General features: G+C 36.9%; 1 protein-coding gene across 2 annotated transcripts; it reads right to left on the bottom strand.

The window, feature by feature from the left end:
• LOC113638906 (urotensin-2 receptor) lies at positions 1 to 21,444 on the bottom strand. 2 transcript variants are annotated; one of them, XM_027140381.2, is made up of 3 exons: positions 20,937 to 21,444; positions 19,463 to 20,565; positions 1 to 866 (listed from the first exon to the last, which is right to left on the bottom strand). In XM_027140381.2, exon 2 carries the CDS (start codon positions 20,550 to 20,552, stop codon positions 19,464 to 19,466), a length of 1,089 nt encoding a protein of 362 aa, XP_026996182.1. In that variant the 5' UTR covers positions 20,553 to 20,565; positions 20,937 to 21,444; the 3' UTR covers positions 1 to 866; position 19,463. The 2 variants fall into 2 exon arrangements, with proteins under 2 accessions (XP_026996182.1, XP_026996185.1); XM_027140384.2 differs by having other exon boundaries at positions 19,463 to 20,554.
• Between the last annotated feature and the right edge of the window lie 1,227 nt (positions 21,445 to 22,671).

The following is a 22,671-nucleotide window of genomic DNA, read 5'->3' as shown; positions in this document are numbered from 1 at the left end:
TCAAAGGGTGCATGCTCATTTATTTAAACGTACATCTCAACACACTGAACACAAGAAAATGAACTATGAACATGTTTTTACACTATTTAATATGTTTAAAAGAAGTCTTTTTTTGCTGTGCTGTGCTGTGCTGTGATAAGAAATCTTTCTTTCTAGTAAGTTTTTAATTCATAGCTGGCTAAAGGTCATTGCAGAAACATGATCTGGACCCTGATTGGACCATTTAAAAAGTTTTACAAAAGTAAGCAATCATCATGACATCCTCTCGGAAGAGTTTCAGCTAAAGTGTGTGCAGAAGAATAATGATCTCAGGTCAGTTCACAGGACAGATATTGAGCTGCTGTCAGCCTCAGCATCGGGGTGTCAGGGAAACGTGAGGAAGAAGAAAGTGCTGCAATCTTCTTTAGATATAGCTCAAGACTCAGTAATTGTCTCTTGCTTTAAAGAGTGAACCTTTCATCAGTTTGATACTTTTTTGTGAGGGTGAGGTGCTGGACAAATTTTCCTGGCTTTAATTTTCCTTGCCAAATTCACAGGAGTGGGATTGGGTTCAATATAGAATACATTTATTTTAATCTAGTCCTTTGAATGTCAGCTGCAATATAATTTGTGGTCATACAATGCTGAATCAACAAATGCAAAATTCTTTGGAAAGAAAAAAAGTGAAAATGAAAATAAATTATTTATTAAAGCCGGAATTTGGTAGTCAAACCAGACTATTAGGTTTTATCGTGAAATGCAAGGAATAGGGGACAACATTGTTTTAGGCAGTAACTTCTGTTCCTCCTTTTCTTCTTCCTTGCTTCCTCCCAATTGAGTGCGGAGATTCCTGTCGCCTTAGCCTGCTCCTGGCTCTTCCTCTCTTGCTGTAATAGTAAAATAAAGAAACAGTCACCAGTTAAAACCTTAGGTTGTTGACTTAACAGACTTCCTCTTGGACTGTCAGTTCATTCTGACCCAGACCGTTCTCCCATACGGCCAGGTTTTAGAGCGTGAGTGGTGCTCGTTGAGCAAATTGTTGCCTCAGTGTGGAAGTAATTAAGTCATGCACAATGTCCAAGCCTTTATCTTTCTTGCCTTTTGCAGTATTTCCTATTACGGTAATGTCTTACCTAGAATGAAATGCCTGCAGGCAGTGACACTATAAAAATCAGTAGGTTTACACATTTGGACTGTTTCACTGTGTGCTGAGGGATTGTGTGTATTACTCACATCCTATTACAGTATTTTATGTGTAATTATATAACAATTTGGCACTTTTAGACTTTTATACATTTTATACGTTTTCCAACTGTTTCAATCTTATATTCTAATCTGCAATTTATTAAAAGTCTGGATGTTGGTGTGAGTTTTATGGATTTTTTCCTACAGACAGACGAGATCCAACTACATAGGGTGTGGGAATCCAAATGGAAGGAAAAATAAATGATTAGAGTTAAATATCAAGATCAGATATCTAAGTGCTGTTCAGGGCTTTTGGTCATAAATGCCATGGAACATAGAGTATTTCCAGTTATCATATAAAATAAGAGAAACAGGTTAATTAACTGAAACAGCCTGGCCTTCTTTGAGATCTTGGTAAAATGATTAATGCTTGTAAGCCACTGGACAGCAAGTTTGCGATATATACTCTGGGAGAGGCGTTGACACGTTGTAACAGGTGAGACCTCTGAGTAACTCTGAGCATGACATGATGAGTTGCTGGAAAAAACATTTGTTAGGCTATAAAGGTAACTTGTGTACTGTAGTATGATATACATAAAACTAATAATATAAGCAGAATTTCAAAAGATCACAAATCAAACTGTATAATATTCCTTAAGCTCTTATTATCATGCCTTCTTCTCTTTTGCCTCTCTGAAGGGACTATTTTCATACCGATATTGTAGCACATGCACAGAAACAAGGACTTATATTTCTGGTATTTTTCTTCTAACATGGTGCAGAATTTCACAAGATCTTTCATTAAATCTTTTTGAGTCTATGCTGAGACATAAAGCATCATTGGGAGATAAAAGGAAAGAAAGTAAGATTGTAATACCGGATTTAAATGAGACTGCAGTTCGTGTCATAACAGCATTTTTTACTATTGAATAATATGTGGAGAAATGTATTGTTTTAATAAAAGCATGGCTTTGGTTGGATTTCTGTGGAGTTTGTTCATGTGCAAATCCTCTCCATTCAACCTGTACCTCAGTACGAATGGCCATTTCAGTACCAAAATAAATAGAGAAATTCCACCACACTGGTGGATTATTGCAAACATGAAAAAATTAGCTTACACCATACATCAGTGCTGCCACAAAAAATACTGAGCCCACAACGGCATTCGACCAGACATTCTGTCTTCTGTTAAAACACCTAAACATCTCAGATGCTCATGCCTTGGCTTTGTGACAAAAAAGGAACAGCTACTGTTTCCAGAAATCTAAGTAAATGCGATCAAGTACGATTTGACCTTCAGATACACTCTATATTCAAAGCTTTGCTTCATAATGCTTTATTAGCTCATGCAACTTAAATGAAGTTTGCTCAGTTTCAGTGAAACTGTTGGAAATCATAAGATGGTTATACAGTTAAATGTAGGTTATAGCTTAATAACTTCTTCCTGGCCATTTGTAGATTTTGTAGCTTGATTCCTGGTGTTAAATGAATGCTGTACACTACTAGCTATGTGTTATAAGCCCTACATACTGCATACTTCAAATTCTATAAAGAACTGACAGAACTGTCATTGGTATTAATGTACAAGATGTCCACAGAATTATTTAAAGTGTGTCAGCATTCACAAGAAATACAGCTGTCTTCAAAAACTGCAAGGTGTTCATTTTAATTTTCAACTTTAGTTTTATCCTGCTTTTACAATTTCGTCCCATTTACATGAATCCATATAGATTTAAAAACAGCAGTGTCCAGAACAGCAATTTGTGCATTAAGATATTCATAAAATGGTAATTTAGGGCCCTTAATTTTGCCTGTAGTCATTTGAAATGAAGTCCAAGCAAATCAGATGGCAGGAGTGTGTTATCAGCAGGGTGTTGCTGCAGTGACTAGCTTAGTGAAAGGGCAAAAGGACCAGGAGCAGTGAGCCAGAGCCATAATCTTCTTGCTATGTTTAACCGGAAATAGAGCACGATTGTCATGACCGGGAGGTAAAAAGGAGAAAGTGCACAAAATTAGATTTATAGCAAAGTACTAAAGTCAGTTGCCTGGCCCATTAACATCCTCTGCTTCGCTATACATAGAAGCATCACTGAATCTTAAATAGGCTGCAGTCAGAGTCAGTTTACTTAATAAATATTTAAACGTATAAGCATTTTACAATCCATGCAGTATATCTAATGAAAATAATAATAATTATAAAGTTTCACACCTGATTTCCAAAATACACTCTATTAGTTGTAACTGAATTAAGACTTTATCATTTCTGACTGATTTTTTAAGACCATGCCTAACTAGACACTTTATTACACATGTGATGAAGCTGTTGTGTTCTTGATTGAGATTCAGGCTCCTACTGACACTGAACATTCTCCTACTGACAGCTCCTACTGACACTGACACATCTTCTACTGACTGCTCCTACTGACACTGACACATCTCCTACTGACTGCTCCTACTGACTGCTCCTACTGACACTGACGCATCTACTACTGACTGCTCCTACTGACACAGAACCTTCTCCTACTGACTGCTCCTACTGACACTGACACATCTACTACTGACTGCTCCTACTGACACTGAATCTTCTCCTACTGACTGCTCCTACTGACACTGACGCATCTACTACTGACTGCTCCTACTGACACTGAACCTTCTCTTACTGACTGCTCCTACTAACACTGACGCATTCTCCAATTCTCCATTCTATCTCATACTGACTGCTGCTAATAACACTGAACCTTCTCCTACTGACTGCTCCTACTGACAATGACACTTCTCTTACTGACTGCTCCTACTAACACACATATTAAATTGACAATATTGACAATATTACAATATTTATTATAAAACACATTCTAATGCATTATTTAAACATTCCAAACCTATCTTTGAAGGCCACATCCATTCACATGTCAGTACACACTTTACATCCTTCTCAATGTCTAGTCTGTGTTTTTTGCATTCCATTATGTGCATCCTAGAGAACGCATCATGTTGTAACCATACAGTGGTTTGTTGCCATGGTATGATGGTAACACTGTGAATTCCTATTATTCTTCTAGGGTTAAAAATAAACAATGATTATTTGATTATTATCCTCCCATTATGCTCTGCGACATGGACATGTCAGAGTTATAGAGTTATAAAGTTATTTAGACTTTACAGTTTTGTTCACAGAGCTAACTGACACATACATAAGCCATTCATGACAACTGACATCCTGTATATCTACATGAATATTGCTTATTCCAAAATGTGTCATGTCTCACAAATATAACATTTATCAATTTTGATGGCAAGTATTATCATTCTTGACATTGAGTTGTGTTATGATGCTCTGCATGCTGATATACATTAGAATGGCATGACAAATGAATAATTAGCTAAATCAGTAATAACTGGCAATGGAATATGTAGCAAAGTAGCCAGTTAAGATAGAGATGATGGCATGACTTATTCAATGGATACCATTTTGAATCCCAAATGAGAATGTAAAAGATGCTCTACAGTGTCTTCTGAAATAAGACTGACTTGAAAACCTACAGTAGTTTATAACACTATTAAAAATATATCGAAGTATTTAAAAGTGACACATAATTACACTGTAAAAATAGAGGACTGTTTTTCTTGAAAGGTTACAGCAACAACATACAATAGTGTCTGTATATTTACTCTGAGTTTTAACATTTACATGAATATTTATGTAGGTTTATTAGGTCAATGGACTCTAAAGTATTGACATACAGACAGATGAATGATTTAACTAGAAGAACTAGCAGGTTATCTGCTTGTTTAATAGTCTCCACTGAGATAAAGAATGTAATAATATCAACAAGCTGCATCCTTCTTTCCCTGTGTGAACTGGAGAAAACTGGACCACTGTTGAGAAAGCTGACAGATAATGAAAAGCATGCATTTAGTTCATGACCAGGCCAGAGTTTAAGATGAAGTTGGAGCTGATGAAAAGGCAAGACAAGATAACAGGATAAGTGTGTGTGTGTGTGTGTGTGTGTGTGTGTGTGTGTGTGTGTGTGTGTGTGTGTGTGTGTGTGTGTGTGTGTGTGTGTGTGTGTGTGTGTGTGTGTGTTGCCACTGCTTAACTGTTGCAGAGATTCTTGTTCTCCTACCTCATGTGTAGTTATAATGGCAAGGACAGAACATTATTCTTAAAAAAAGTATTCTTAATATAAGACATTCTTAAAATAATTAATTGTGCAGGATAAAAAAAAATATATTTCAATGCTGTAAATTAATCAATTGCAGAAGAATCTACTGATGTGTGATTAAGGCTGGAGGCTCTCATATCTAAACCCAGTTACTTTTCTAAATGATTTATTCCTTCAGTTAACTCCAGCTGCACAATTATACTATTAATCAACTATTATATAATATATACATATATATATATATAATAAATATATATGCTGTGGTGGAGCACAATTCTCTTCATAAACTGGATGTTCTTTTTGTGTGTCTGGCAGCTTCAATTAAAAAGTTTTGCATGTATTCAATAACATCATTATGGAAGTAATGACGAAGGCACCTTTAATGGAGTTTTTAAATATTCTTCACAGAAGCATATATAACAAAAACAACACCTGATATGTGGAGACGGATGACAGGTGTTCAGAGCATGATGGAGGAAGACTATGACCATAAGCTGTGGACACAGGTGCTTAATTCTATTTCTTACAGACACAGGAAGGGTTTGAGGTGCACTGCAGGTTTCTATGTTGCTATGCGTTTAATGAAAGCCAGTGAAGCAGAGTGTTACATGCATATTGATCTGTGCCCGTTAGCACAGGATTTAGCAGGTAATTGACCATGGTTGTGCAGGTGACATTCAGGAAGATTGCCGGCTATAGAAGGTTTTTTTCATGCAGATAGCCAAGATTTCATTTTGATGTAGGCTTAAAGGGGATTAAATCAGATCTAGAGTCTTCTCTGGTTGTCTGATCAGCCTTCACTCAACACACTTTCAGCATAATCATACCAAGTCTGATGCTCACTTTCTCACATAAAACATTTAATACTACATCAAATGTCAGCTCAGTAACTAAAGTACACTGCTCAAAAAACAGTCACAGAATCACAGGTGGTGGCCAAAAAACAGTTGCTCTCTCCTTATTCTTCCTGACTGATTTGTCTCTACTATTGTTTTGTTAGGGTCATTACAGTATCTCTACATGTAGCAATCAGGTAGCACAGGTATCCCAGTCCCTACAGAATGACACATCCATACGTGTCATAACAAAGAGGTTTGATGTGTCTTCCAGCACAGAAAGAAGAGCATGGAGAAGATACAGGGAGATGGGCTATTACAAGAGGAGAGCTGGACAATGCTGTAGTAGGACAACAACCTAGCAGCAGGACCGGTATCTGCTCCAAAATGGCCTTCAGCAAGCTAGTGGTGTGCAGGATTTTTCTGAACACCAGAATTGGCAGGTCTCACATTGGCACCCTGCTCTCTTCAAGGATGAGAGAAGGGTCACACAGAGCACATGTGACAGACGTGAAAAAGTCTGGAGATGCCGTAGGGGTATGTTTTTCTGCCTGCAACATCATCCGGATGTCACATGCACATGGAGGCTATACACAAATTCATGCAAGTTTGTGAGTTAAGTTTTAGTAGTGTATAAACATAGTCAGCAGAACATGCTGCTCTATCTACCATTATGTTTCATATTGGTATTAAAATTACAAGCATGTTTATCAAAGTCTTCTTAACCAAGGGGCATGTTTCTCAAGCTATGTGTATCTGGCTAATTTCCCTGATATTATGCTTGCTTACAGCCACTTGGGCATTCAATTAGGCTGAGATTAGACTCCACTATGTCCCATCTGATGAGAACACTAACGAGCATTTGATTATACAGCAACAGAGAAACTGATGTTGAATTTAGAAACCAACATTCGGTTCCTGATTAATGCAATGCTAAATTGTTTTCCAAAACTCACAAAAGTGAAAAATACTTCACAATATTAAACCAGGAGGGATTCTCGTATTTCTCTAACATATCTGACTTGTTTCCCCTTGTTTAGTCAATTTTCTTTTTCATTCATGGCTGTTTCACCACACTGCTTCAAGATATGCATGACTGAGAGGAAAATATGCGTTGTCTGGCTTGCTTCCCTGAGAAAACAGAGATGTACTATTGAGACTGAGTTCCAGCCAGACACTAATAACATTAAGGATGATAAGTAAATTTTTAATTTAAATAACATTGCTAGTCACTTGAGCTTAGCATCAGATAAAGTGTTTTATCCTTTTTTTTTTTTAAATATGAGAAAAGGGCAAGAATATAATGCCCTTGTGCTCCAATAGCGCAATGCAAACAGAAAGGCATCAGAGTTCATGGCAGCTAGCGTGCCATGTGTGCATTTACTGTTATTTGAACTACAGGCACCACAGGAAGCAGTAGCAAAGGAAAGAATGTGCCATTCATTAATTACATACTGTACAAGATGTCCTCTTATAAGCAAGACCGCTACACATTATTAGACCTGACAAAACAAAGATAGGGTTCAGAAAAGCAAGAGAAAAGAAAAAAAAAAAAACGAATGAAAGAGCCAGGGTTAATACTTAGGGGTAAGTAGTAAACTCTTTATTAGGAAAAAACAAAAGAGTGAATCTTGTAATTAAGTTCTATTTGTCTTTTGTCCAGGTCTTTAGTGGTTTGGTTGGAACTAGAGGTCAAATAGTTATAATCTTGCATCAGCTTTACGGCTGACGTCATTCTAATTAATCCCCCCTGTATTTTATTCCACAGTTGTCCATATAGTATAACGAAGGACAATTATTGCTCAAGTTCTTTACCTGCTAGGAATATGCACGGTATTCACTGCTCTAACACTATCCACAAATAGAAAAGGATATTGCTTATCTAAAGCACAGAGGTATAGAACAGATCATATTGTCTTGTCTTAAGATAAATAAACGTCACTGTCAGAACTTTTTGATGTTTTTCAGTTATTCTAAACATCAAAAGAACCGAGAGTTCTGTCAGGACCACTTTGTCACAAGGGAATTATTAGATGATATGCGTACAGTTAGTGTTGGCGGTTCTGTTCTGGGCAAGAATCCACATGCCCGTCAGAGAGCAGCGACTAAAATGGAATAGACCCCCGTATAACAGAACCACTAGCATGCATAGTATTGATATGCTCGCTTACGCGTTTTTGGAAAGTAATAAATGAATGGATAGATAGATAATTAAATAATTAGAGAGAGAGAGAGAGAGAGAGAGAGAGAGAGAGAGAGAGAGAGAGAGAGAGAGAGAGAGAGAGAGAGAGAGAGAGAAATGTGTGGAGATATAAGACGTAAACTGGTACAGGGAACACGGGTTCCGGCATGGTGGAGTCGCGGTTGGAGGAGGGAGTTTAGATCGCGGCAGCAGCGAAGCGCTAGAACGGCTCTATGAATGGGAATTTAAATGGTCGGGTAATATGGACACGCTGGAGGCACAATTCCCCCGGAAGAGCTGGAGGAAGTGTCTGGGGAGAGGGAAGTCTGGGTGTCCCTGCTTAGACTGCTGCCCCCGCGACCTGGCCCCGGATAAGCGGTAGAAAATGGATGGATGGATGGATAGATGGATGGATAATATGGATGTCGTAACCGGATTGGTGCGCGTCGTGGACAGCTGAGCTGTTGCACGCTTAACGACGTGTCCTGCCAGAACTAACGCGATGCTTGATTTTCCACGGCATTGGAGTAAAGGTTTTCCTGCTATTCCTGCAATTTCCTTCCGATTTCGTTTATATCTTCTGGGAACTTTGTGTATGTTATATTTTTACTAAAACTTCACTGGGTGTGGATAAATTTGAATTTGTTGTTTTCCTGGATGGTAAATAGATGTAAATAAAGTTTTGTTGTGTGAATATGTGTGCGTGTGTTTGTGTGGTGTGTGTGTGTGTGTGTGTGTGTGTGTGTGTGTGTGTGTGTGTGTGTGTGTGTGTGTGTGTGAGAGAGAGAGAGAGAGAGAGAGAGAGAGAGAGAGAGAGAGAGAGAGAGAGAGAGAGAGAAGAGCACTTCTGTACTAGGTGTTTACACAAAGAAGTGCCTTACTGATGTCAGAAAATGATTTAATAATGACACAGTGGGAAGAAAAGACACTCAATGTGTTTTATGTGGCTGGTAATGATCCTCTTTCAATAATGATGTCTTCCACTCCAAATGAAATGAAACGATTGATACAAGACACAAAGGCTGAAGATTAGCTGTTGAGACGATGGAAAGTATCTTAATTGCATGCTATAGCCCAGTGTAGTTAATTGAAGGAACATTTTAAAACACTATCTAGTGAGTTAAAGATGGAAATGTTCTGGCTGATATGAATTATGTTAAATAATCTGATCAGATGATGAAAATTGATGAGCATGTTACATCTATCATGTGCCTACCTGTCTGTCTGTCTTGAAACCTAGGCTTATTGTGCTAGCAGTGATTCTCTAGCTATAGTATGCGAGTCACTGAGGTGATAAATGTTTTCTTTTCTTTTACTTCTAAGGAAGATTCTTTGGCTGATCGCTCTCTCTGCACAAATTCTTCAGAAGATTTGATTAAACATTTTTGGCTCCAGTTAAAGTTTCATCTCCAGAGATCCCCAGTGCAGTTATTTCAATAAGCACTTCATCTGCCAGTCAGACAGTGAACGCAAAGTCGTTTGTTTTAATCATAAAAAGGTCTCTTTGTGGTTGAATGTCAGTGTTTATACTGTATGTAGAAAAAATATTTTCATTGCTTAAGATTTTGGTGTTAAAATGGACATTTCTTACATACATTCCAGCTTCTTGGGTGAATCTTGTATTAATAAAGAATAAGACAGTCAACTTGCTCCAGGTCAATGGAAAAAGATTGGAACCTAGATAATTTCTTGACCTTAGGGTTTTACCCAAATCCAGATGTTTTTAAAAGTTCCAAGATGTTCCCAAATAAAAACTGGTTACACATTAATATATTTGTTTATCAATATTATTTATATATCACTAGGTTTGTACTTGCATCAGTATCGTAAGGAATTTAGGGAGGTTCATTTAAGGAGATTCAATATTATGAAATGATCTATATTACTTATATATATCTTCTTAAAAAGGTGAGCTGGAAATGAGGTCCAGGTTTTTTCCTTTGTTTTAAAACCACAAAAAAGCATCGTCCGTGCATCTGTGAGAGTTTGCACGAAAATAATCAGCACAGATGTGACCAAGTGTGCAGGTGTTCAGCCAGGCTATGGGGCTTTTGTGTTACCTTTTATTCAGGAGAAGTAATTATTACAGCACCCTGGTTACATGCCAGCGGAAGCAAACAGTCCTTTGTAAAGTGTTCACACATGGGTCTGGAAAATGGCATAAACTTAGAAAATGTTGAGCTGAAAGACTTGAAAATTGTATTGTGTAAGTGAGATATTTAAATTCCTTTTAATAGGTCACTTAATACAGTAAGTCAACCAGATTAGGTCATGAGTTTGAGGTCTTCTGTTTAGTAAGTATAATATTATTTGTCGTGCTAAAAACATGCACTGGTAGTAAAACAAGCATCACAACTTATTATAAGCTTAACAGATTAAGTTACTAACCCTGCCACTTTCACAGCCTCTGAGGGAAAATGTAATGTACATAACATGAAATCAGATTATCAACCGTTCCTGTACTAGTGCACAGGACATAAACAGTCCTCTAAGGACACTGCACATTTATAAAAACACTGAAGTTTTTTAAATTGGCTCAATTATCTCATAAAACCTGTGAAGACAGGCTCCATTCCTGACACAGTAAACATTCAGACTTCAATGTCATCAACAATTACAGTCTCTTTATGTTAAAGAGCATTATAGAAGCTGTATAACCTGCCATTTTATTATTTATGTGTAAACATGTGTTACATTTCCTGTTTCAGTTCCAGGGATGATGGTGATAAATGTATACCCATTCACCCTTAACCCCCTACCATCACTGGCATGGTACCAGCTTGGGAATAATGATAAATAGATCGTAGCTTCCCTCCTCACATTAATTAGAAATAAATACGAGTATGAGACAATTCATTTGCACCCAACTGAGATTAATAATGATGAATGTCCTAATGAACCTAATTGAGACGTCTACAGAAATTCAAGGAGGAATTTGTTCTGAGTTGTAATTTTATAAGGAATGAATTGCTACATTTGGTACACAATTACATTGTGAACAATTGCATACCATGCGATTTCCGCCACCATCGCATTGGTTGAATTCTGACCCAATCATAGTCTCTGGTAATGGCAAAAAAAGTCCCAAGGCAACTCCTGGCTCTATAGACTGGCTTTATTTAGGCTACACGTTTAATTGATTTAAACAATCAATCACTTTCCATTTGCCGTCAGCACGTGAAACTGAGTGATTTGCTGCCTTTCCCCTCACTTACATAAACATGCAGTAACCTTGATGGCTTGGAATTCTGTCTCTCCTTAGAAACCCTTGTCTCATGTTGAGCTCTCTGTGCTGCATTCAGGGCTGCTCAGAATTTCCTTCCTTGCACTTCCTGCACACTTCACAGAGCTCTAATTACACTGTTGATCTGCTGAACTGAGCTACTGAGCTCAAGCACCTTCAAGGGCTTGTCCTTCAGCCAAAACAGACTAGGGTTTATTTGTTAATCATCTGGAAAATAAATAAATAAATACATTTATAAATATATAAATACAGTATATAAATGTATAAATTAAATAAAATAAAATACAACAACAACAACAATAATAATAATAATAGTTATTAAATAATAATTATGTTAATTTTTAGTGATTGCAATTATTTGAATTAAATAATCATTCTTTTTTTGTTCGTAAAATTCGTTTACACCAATTTTAGTCTCTTGTTGACAGATTTTGTGTGGAAAATATGCCATTATTTGTAAGATTACAATTACCTATTTCTTTGCAACTCTTCTGGGAAAAGGAAATGTCACAGTAGAACAATCTCAAAGTTTGCATATACGTCAGATAAAGTTTTGAGATTGAGGAAGCAGAGTTATCTGTCTGGGCAGAAGGGAAGCAAAAATAAAATCATGCATTTAGGTTATGACTGTTACTGTGTGGTGTTAAACAGGATCGCTGGAATTAAGCTCTAACTCAGATTACAGCACAACAAAAGAAAACTGCATTGAGACTTCCGAAAAAAATATGCATACATATAAAACGTTCCAGTTCACTAATCTGATTAGTAGAGCGACGTTTCAAGATTGCTTATGTTGTGTTTAATATGGCAGCACTCTGACATTTCACTGTGTGTATCACTTCACTTGTCTGTGTCAAAATACCTCTTCCTAGTTTAAAACTGTTACTACAGTAGCCTTAATGATGTCATTAACAGATTCGTCAAATAATATTTTTTAGGAATGTAGCTTTTGGTATAAAATATGAAAGCTCTTCACCTGAAATTGAGACAAAAAAGGCACGTCTAAGTCAACAGAGGCACCTTTAATACAACCGATACTTGTACTTTTCAACAATGTCCTATGAATATAATATGCAGATGGCTATTAGTATAAACTGAAATTTACAGAATGGTATGTGCTATAAACAAAATATATGGCTATTAATATAATATATTGCTGTTACTATTATGTACACATACTACATATACATCTGCACTGGTCTATTTGCACAATTGCTACTCTTTGCACTTCTGGTAGATGACAAACTGCATTTCATTGCTGTGCATCTGTACTATGCAGTGTTATCTTCAGGTATCACTCAGTCTTGAAATGCTGTATAAAAGCAGTATCACATACACACACTTGCAACCGAGAGTATTAGCATTTATTCATTTTAACAGACGTTATTTTACCGGATTCTGAAGCCAATATATCAACCAGTGTAATGTTAATGTGTGTCATGTTTATTTTATTGGTTAACAGTTAAGTAATTTTTTTACATTGTGTCCATAACAAGTTCAGATATATGTGTAATACATACAGCATTTGTAATACTTTGTGTAACGTGTAATCATTTTTTTTGTGTGATAATAAGAGAAGTTATTCAGTTGGAATTCAAGCAGTGGTTTAGTGTATGTTTGTGTAAAATCAGAAGAAATGTGTGCAACTACAATAAGGGAGGTTTGGCGAATCACTGCTCCTAGATTAAATTACGCTCCACACGCTCTATTTCAGCGTAATGTTGCCAAAAGGAGGTGGAAGCACAACTGAAAGCGCCATGGAAGCACCTACTGGAGGACCTCCCATAGACGACCACCCCGATGATAGTGATGAACTCGGTGAACAGGGTGAAGAAGATAATGTTATACACTCGTGGTCGTATTTGCAAGAAACGTTTCTGTACATTGGAATGAAAGATTCTTCCTACCGGATGAAGTGCCTCTTGTGCCTACAGAAAATCACTGAAATTTTACTTTTTACTTTTACTTCAAATACTTAAGTACATTAAATATCAGAAAATGACTTTTGATACTTAAGTACAGTAAATATCATATACTTTAAGATTTTTACTTGAGTAATATTCTAAAAGGTAACTTTCACTTCTACCAAAGTCTTTTTCTAGTACGATACTTGTACTTTTACTCAAGTATTGTTTTCTACTACTTTATACAACACTGGTTTTAATGAGTAGTCCATGTTGTAAATACTGTCACACAACAATGTCACACAAACCACAAACCAATGCTAAACATTTCAACAAGTGTAGGTTGAGCAAGAAGATTTAAAAGGAAAATCTTGTGTAATCTGGAGCATTTGGCAACTGAAATAAAATCGTGAGTATCCGTTGTTGTTTGTTTATTGATAATCTCACCACATCAGTATGCAGCCATATGCTAGTGATTAATTACAGATAGTGTTTACCTGTCTTACTCACTAAACACACATCTGTACAGGCAAAACTGTTGGAAACATTGTGTAGCCAAAAGTCTGCATTTCTTTCCTCTGAGACTTATCTAAATTCATACTGTTATTTAAACCAAATTCAGAGGCCCTACACCGGATAGGCTCTGTTTAATGGGCTTCCTGTCTCAGTCCTAATGTGCTTTTTAAATAAATAAATAAATAAAAACATCCACTACTCAACAACCTCATCACCCTCAACTCTCTAATTAAACATAATGACGGTGTGTTGTTCTTTGTCTGCCAAAGGTGCATATTTGTCTTTCTGCATAATGTTTTACTATTGTGTACTTGTGTGCAGTATTTTTCATTTATTTAAAGCAGTACGAATGCTCTAATGTGTACTGAAGCATGGTTCTGTGATGTGTATGTTTTGTACTTGGCGTGTGAAATCTGGAGGCAAACATCTTGCTTTGATTTGAACCTGATCGATGCTCCTCAAGCACTGTCGGTGTTCCTCAGTTACTCTTCCTTTACTAAAGCATGTAAAACTTTAGTTATGGCCTGAAAAACATCTTTGAAGTGAAAATGTATCGTAAAGCTCCTTTAGCAAAATATATTGAAAGTGTGCCAACTCTATATCCTTATGGAACATTACTTTCATTCAGTCATTAATTTTGATGCATTACATTCCTTGATTTATCCTCTAATTTGAGATGATGTGGTCTACAGTGTCACTCTCTGTGGGTTTGTCAAGTCTTCATTTCATGACAAAATACAAGCAGAGTAGACTCTAGTAGTCATTTTACCAACAGATTATAATGATGTATCAATCTTGCTTAGAATTTGGATCTAGAGTGAGAAAAGATTCTTCAGATTCTTCAGATTCATCCATTCATCTTCTGCTTAATCCCGATTGTGATGGATCCAAAACCTATCCTGGCAACCGTGGGAATGAGGCAGAGATTTGATCCAAGTCCATTGCACAATTCCCCAGGTGCATAATAAAAATATTCCAGCAACTGGGCAATGTCCAACTTTATGTTTGATGAGATAAACCTTGTTATTTTGTCCAAGGAGCATTTATTGAATACAATGAGTGTGGTATGAGGAGTAGCTGTGCACTAACGATTAGTTTTTAGTGCCATTAGGTCATGTGAGAAGTGCATTAAACTGGGTGTTATATGAGTGATGAGTGTGTCAACTCCCTGTAATAGCCTGACCTTGAGTGGTTGCAGTGTTTCTCTGCATGGAGGAACGCAATACAAGCATGCTGAGTGTGTGTAAGGGTCACGCTCTCACCTACCGCTATGAAAAGAAAGTACATTTAGCACTTCTTATTGAAGGACAAAAATATACTTAAGGATAACACATATTTAGAAACAAATGGGCAGGATACAGAGGCTAAACGCATCTGTCCACATTCACCGGAAAACTATTTACTAGTGTACACAGGTGAGGAATAGAGACCCATACACACAGACAGCTGTCCCGGGTCAGTCACTGGGCTTTATCTGTTAACAAGTCCCCTGCGCTTCATTTCCACAAAGCATTCACCCACCGACAGATAACATATACTGTAGTACTTTAATGCACTTTATGTAAGATCTACAAAGCACCAAAATGATTTTTAATTATTAAAAAGAAAATAAAAAAGATTTCAGTTTAAGTATAATCGACATTCTTCATACAGATATATACTCTGTGTTGTATGAATAATGCATAATGCCTTTGGCAGACAGTAATGAACCGGGACGCATATTTACAATGTCAGCTTTTGAATCTCACCCATTTCCACATCCTCTTCCCAGTGTTGTTTGACTGCTGACTATCGTTATTTATTCTGTGTTGATCCCTGCTCTCAATTTCCATTTCACAACACAGTCAGCTTTTCCAGATACACGAAAATCCTGTTATTTCATTAATATTTCTTAGTATTTTGGATAAACTTGTCTCAGTTATCTATTTTAATTATAAATTAGACATATGGTTCAACATACCAATGATCATTAGACCCCAACATTGTTAAATTGTACCTAGTCATTTGGAAATGTTATGGAAATATGTGGCATGTGAACGTATCATGCTTTAGGATTGCAAAAACTTGTCAACATTTAGACATCCTGTGAATTGCACTCACAAAGGTTTCAGAAACTGGGTTAAAGGCCAACAGGGATAGATCATGAAGGCTATAAGGCTTATTAATCTAGACCTAAAAGGATCCACAGCCCTTATGAAATACATTGATCTGCGATGATTGATCATTGCCAAATCGTCAGAGATATGAGTGATTATTGTCTAATAAACATAGTCTGTGATCAATAAAGATTTGATGGCAGGCATAAGGAAGGGCTTTCATATCTCATACTTCAGTTCTGACTTTCATTTACATGTCCCATTTAAACGTGTGTTTAAATTTAACTCTCTGACATTTAATTTTATTCAATGATATCTCCGGATGAAGGACTTCAGAGCATTAGAGCCTAACATGGCTTATTGAGGGCCATCATGCAGAACGGTGTGTGGAGAGGAATCAGCTGTGCTTAAGCACCACCAAACTATGTTCTCTAACTCTAACTAAAAGGAGCTGTTGCGGGTTCCAGTGAAAAATAAAGCGGGAAGTTCAGAGAAGAATATATTAAGTTTGACACAGAGCAATTTGCAGTCAAATACTGTTACAAGGAAAAAGGATGTTTTACTGAAGATAAGGGCTAATATCTATCCAATTTAAGATATAATCATTAATCTGCATGAGAATTTGCAACCATTACATATCATATGTTAATCTTGACCTTTTATCAGTTATGCCGTTTATCTAAAGCAATAATTTAAGCATTAAGATTGGCACAGATCGTGACCGTAGAGTAGCTGGAGAAGTTGTCACCTTTGATAATGCTATTGGCAAGTATCTAGTGAATTTATCCATAATCCCATAATAAAGGCAGTATTCCAGCAGCTTGCTGTGAGTGGATTTAGATGTACCTTATTTCAATTGTATTTGATATAGCATGTCAGGCATCAGCAAGATTCACAGCCCTACCACATTTCAAAAACCACATGAAAGACATAAAACTAGCCTCCAAAAAAATCTGGGAAAAAAGGCAGATATATTTGTGTTATTTCTTCTTGCTTTTGCTTTGTGTACAAACATGTCAGATGTACAGATATCATGTCATGTCATTATCCTCTTCCTCCTAATACAGGAATAATTCCGTAAATTATACACTTTTTCTTTGTGTGTAAAAGACAATGTAAAAAAAAACTGTCCAGTCCTCTGTTTCTCTCCAGAGCTCAGGGGCAGTGGGGTTCCTGCCCCAGTGTGCCTCTATTAGCGCTCTTACAGTCGCCATCTTTGGGCATTGAGTGCACTAAGAACTCTATGGAGCTAAATAGGGAATAGAGCATGCTATGATTGATTGCACAAAATCTAAAAGGATGATACATCATCTCACATCTGTCAAATGGTCACTCAAAAGATGTAATTAGTATTTCAATGGTATTTAAAATGTATGCAGTAGGGAATGAGGACTTTATGGAGACTGACATTCTAAGTGGCTAGCTGAGCCACCACTCATTAAATAAGAAATTATATATGTGCTCATTTTTGTATTTAAGCATACACATGAATTCAATGCTTAAATCTTTGTAATAATACTAATCATATTATCTGTGCTAACAAGTGTGATTAGGTTCCAATTCAGAAATCATCAATCTCCTGATGATCAATTTTTAAGGGCTTAATATTTATTTCTTTTTTTTGGTCATTTTGATGCATTGCCCATAACAAGCTCTGTGGCTTCACCTGTGCAGCCATGTGGGTATACAGTACTGCACAATTTTATCAGTGATTCTGCTGACCGATTTTCTTTCCCAGCTCTACAGGAAGAAACAGGATTTATTAAGAGCATTTAATTTCACAGTGCTTTGTAGGCTAAACGACATTCAGGCTGAATGTTTGGGAGACTATTTTGAAAGCTGAATTTTAAATGTATTATAAAAGAATATGATAGGATATCGAATAAAAACCTCTCAAACTGGGATGGCAAAAAATGTGACACAAATTATATGTTTATTTAAACTACAGTATATGATTTATCAAAATATCAAATGGTGGCATAAATCTATGGTGGCACATAACTGTTTATAAATTAATGCAATAATAGTTGTTATAATATTATAAAATATTTTTTTTAAATAAAATATTTCCCCATTATTGATTATTATTTATATTTTTATTATAATTAGTGATGTCTATTTTTGACATGAATCCAGCTGAACACACTGAGGGCATTTCCCCGTCCTGTTTTCCATAAGCTCACGAGTCATCTGTGATTGGCTAGTGTCAGTCTTATAGGGGCAAGTGTAATATCAACCACCCAGGTCTGTATCCTTATACCACATCAGCTTTTGTTTGAATGATCCAAATGATTATTTTAGGTTAATAATTGTTTAAATTGGTCAAAGGAACTAGTTATAATTAAATGTAATCTAGTGGCAAATTTTTCTTCATGAACACACATTAATAATATTGTATTCTCTTCTTTACATGGTCAATTTGCAACCGTATAAAAGGAAATGAATTTTTTATGACCTGTTCCATCATCTGGAATTAAGTATTTTACTAAATGTTTTGTGTTTCAGTTTGTCAGGATGAGCATTGACTCTGCAGTCAAACCGAGAAAGCAAAAATGCCTAAATGTGTTTCTCATACTCACATATCATCATCAAGTATCAAATGCTACACAAATATATTTCATATTACACAAATTGTGATCATTTTGGGGAGGTTTCTTTGAGACACTGAAGCAATAGTAACTTAGTAACTCTGAGACTAAAGCTTAAATGATCTTTTATTTTCAGGGAGAAAAAATTTGATGCAGTCACACATGATTGTTCGATCACAGCCACAACTTATTCTTGTAGAAAGTAAACACTGGAAAGAAAATCCTACCAGGAAAAGAGAAAAAAATTCTGAATACCTGAAGTTTAGAGCCTAACATGCTGGAATAGAACAAGATGTGAACAAAACACTGATACTTCACAGCATTAATTCTGCAAAAATATGATGCCAACATAATAATAATAATAATAATAATAATAATAATAATAATAATAATAATAATAATAATAATAATTTAACAAAGACATTCACTTTCTTACGTTCTACTTTCTTCCCAAGACAGAGGTACTGTAAATGAATTCAAAGGTCATGGTTTGACAAAATGAATTGTAGTGAAGTTACAGCTAATCCTTTTCACTGAGTGAGATATTCTAAACATGGGTCCAGGTACTGAAGGTATTGGAATCCTAATCCTTTTTTTTTTTTGTCTGATCATATATTTAAATAAAGAGAGAGAGAGAGAGAGAGAGAGAGAGAGAGAGAGAGAGAGAGAGAGAGAGAGAGAGAGAGAGAGAGAGAGGCAGAACACTCTATTTGGCAGAAAGTACGTCATTGACAGTATGTTCACAGAGAAGAAGACAGGGACCTACCTCACAGATTGCTGTTGTTGGTACGTGGTATGTTTGTGAGCACGAAACTCTCTGTACACTGCTGGCTGCTGGATGACAGGGAGCGGCGAGGAGATCGTTGGAAACGATTCCTTCTGTTGAAATAGCTCCCAGACGTCCCGGTTCTTTGCCTCTTACGAAGATACTCCTTGTAGTTCTTGGTCAGAAGAGTGTAGAGGAAGGGATTAATGCAGCTGTTGCTGTAGGTCAGGCAGGTGGTAAGATAGTTGATGTTACGCCTGGCCTTGGTCGAAGGAACCATTTCTGGCTTGAAGTGGCCCAGTAGCTGCCAGATCCAGAAGGGAAGGAAACAGGCCCAAAAGAGAAGCACAATTGTAAAAATAAGATATAGCACTTTGTGGTTTGGCAGCTTCTGAGTCTGCTTAAAGTTCTCCGTCTGTGAGATCCAGTAAGTACGCGCCAGGCAGATGTAGAGGTAGCCGATTATGACACCCGGTGCCACAATGCTGGTGCAGAAAAGGAAAGTGATATAGATCTTGTAAGAAAGAGGACTTAGTGTGGTCTGACACATTGACTTGGAATTTTCTGTCCTTAGCTCTACATCAATGATCATGGGAAGTGTTAGAATCAGCGAAGCTGTCCACACCAGAATAGCAATGGCCTTACGGTAGCTTTTGGAGCGTTTGACTGTATCCAGAGGCTTAAGAACAGCAAAATAGCGCTCTGTACTCATGACAGTCAGGGTGAAAATGCTCGCATGCATGGTGAGGAAGTCCATACTGATGAGAGCCCGGCATCCAACATCACCAAAATACCAACCCTTTAAAAAGTGAGTGCACACTACAAAGGGAATAGTGAGCAGGTAGAGGAGATCAGCCATTGCCAAGTTAACAATGTATATATACATGGAGGCAGCAGAGCGCATTGAATGGCACATAACCACCAGGGTGTAGATGTTTCCTGACACTCCAACAAGGCACATGAGGGACAGGATGGTACCAATAGTGAAGGTTGCAGCCACATCTTCAGCAGATGATGCCACTGGAATCTCAGTTCCATTTGGCACTTTATCGACCATCACCACCATTGACTCTGCTGACACAGTGGTCATGTCTACATAACAACTAAATAAATAGAGACACAGTGAAGACACAGAGAGGTAAAAGTTGAAAAGTTCAGAACTAAAAACAGGACTGAAATCAACAGGTTTAATCTGGATAGATTATTCCAAATGCAGGAAGAGCAGGACACCTTTCTATCCATGAATCATAATAATAATAATAATAATAATAATAATAATAATAATAATAATAATAATCCTGCTCTTAAAGCACTGAGCTATTTTACTCAAAATTACATCGTTAGCATGAGGGAATGTACGTGCTAAACTCTTTGCCCTTTAATTAAAATGCATGCCTTATCAGCCAGCACAGCACCAAGAGTTGTGACCCAAGCCGTACGAATGAGATATCATTTTAAGATGATAATGGCTTACCTTGTTTAAATCCCACAGACTGTTTGCCTCCCAGCAGAGAGTAATTTAGCATTTGTATTAAGCATAGCACACACTTGTCTAACTCATAATATCTCCAAGGAGTTTACTCAGAGCCCATGTGTGCTGCATATCCTGTCACTCCATTTGACATATCTCCAGAATACTGGATTCAAGTTTACTCACGCTGGACAATTAAAAACATTGACTTCAGATTTAAAAACCTGATGATGATGTAATCACAGTTATAGGCATAGTCTGAATGCCTAGGTTCAAATAAGTCATAGGCAGGTGCTTCATCTCCATGGAAGAACTTCCTCTGCTCTTCTTCATCACTTCACATACTTTCTCACGCGTCTTCACAGCAGATCTCCTTAAGCATTATGAGGTAAAAAAAGAAATAATAAACATGAAGGCAATTAATCTTGAGCAATCCAAGAGAAGCGAATACTTTGAGCTACAGCTGGATTTTCTGCTGACAGAATGCGTGTCTGTGTGGAGTAGAGAGAGAGAAGGCAGGAGAGAGAGAGAGAGAGAGAGAGAGAGAGAGAGAGAGAGAGAGAGAGACTCATTCACACACTAACACAGAGTGGGAGGGGTTGGGAATCAAAGCTTGGAGGAGCAGAGGGAGAGAAAAAATCATGATAGAATCAGGGGGAGGAGGACAAGAGTTGTGAGCAGGTATTCTGAAATGAATATGTTTCTTAATGCTTATTAGAACTGATTGACACTTTGACAGATATGTCCATCAAAAATTTTCAAAATGTATGTGTTCTTTTAGTCTATAAATTTATATCTGTATGCCAACAAGAGAAAAGAAAACATTTTGAGACCCAATCTGTTGTAAATTTCTGCATAATTCACACATTGTGATAGGATGAATCTCGAGAAATCTTTCTCAACAGTAGTCATTTTAATCCTTTAGAAAGTCATTTATCGATTTGTGGTAACGATTTTATCCTGTCAGGGTTGTGGTGGACCTGGAAACTATTCCAAGAACACTTAGCAGAAGTTAGCCAGGACACCAATTCATGTCAGGCACAATTGTGTGCTATTTGCTGCACCACAGTGCCACCTTACCGACAGTTACTACCGAATCACTTAACATGCTTCTAATCTAATCCTAAGAAATTGCACAGGATATTTCTACACTGATTTTTTTAGGAAACACAAATATGATGTGCAATCTGACAGTAGTCAATCACCCATATATGCTTAAGGATTTATTCACAAAATGGGCGTACTGTGTTGTTAGAGATCATTGTGTTTAACTCCATCATTTCCCTTCTCCAGGGAGCAAATGTTTACATCAAATCCTCTAATGGAGCCTCTCCTAAGATTGTCTATAAGATAAATAGTATATGCTGTTCAGTCCAAACAGAACAAGAGGATAGAGAAGGTATTAGTAGAAAGAAGCAGAAAGAAAATCTTTTTCTACCAAGAAATAGTAGCACATAATGACCACTAACACATACCACAAAATCAAGCCTTTAATGTGATGCCATTAGTGCCACTGTGAAACCAAGTGAATTTTTAAAGCCTTGTTAAAGATCATTTAAACCCTCTCCCGATCATATAATTTAAGCTGACAAGCCAACTAAACAAAGTTATATCTGCAGAAGTGAAAACCAGATTTTCTAGTTTAAACCGTTTATATAAACCGAACCAGCCTGTTCCATTTGGATCATGGACAAAATGTTCCAACTTTTCAATTCTCAATTCTGAGGACCCACACAGC

The sequence above is a fragment of the Tachysurus fulvidraco genome, chromosome 8 (assembly GCF_022655615.1).
Source record: "Tachysurus fulvidraco isolate hzauxx_2018 chromosome 8, HZAU_PFXX_2.0, whole genome shotgun sequence".
Lineage (NCBI taxonomy): Eukaryota > Metazoa > Chordata > Actinopteri > Siluriformes > Bagridae > Tachysurus > Tachysurus fulvidraco.
This window is presented reverse-complemented; position numbering and strand designations above follow the sequence as displayed.

Bases quoted from the DNA above. Each gene is read 5' to 3' on its own strand.
- LOC113638906 (XM_027140384.2), bottom strand. From the start codon at position 20,988: ATGCTAAATTACTCTCTGCTGGGAGGCAAACAGTCTGTGGGATTTAAA. The intron at 20,555-20,936 runs GTAAGCCATTAT...GTTGTTATGTAG, and splicing joins GTCTGTGGGATTTAAACAAG to ACATGACCACTGTGTCAGCA.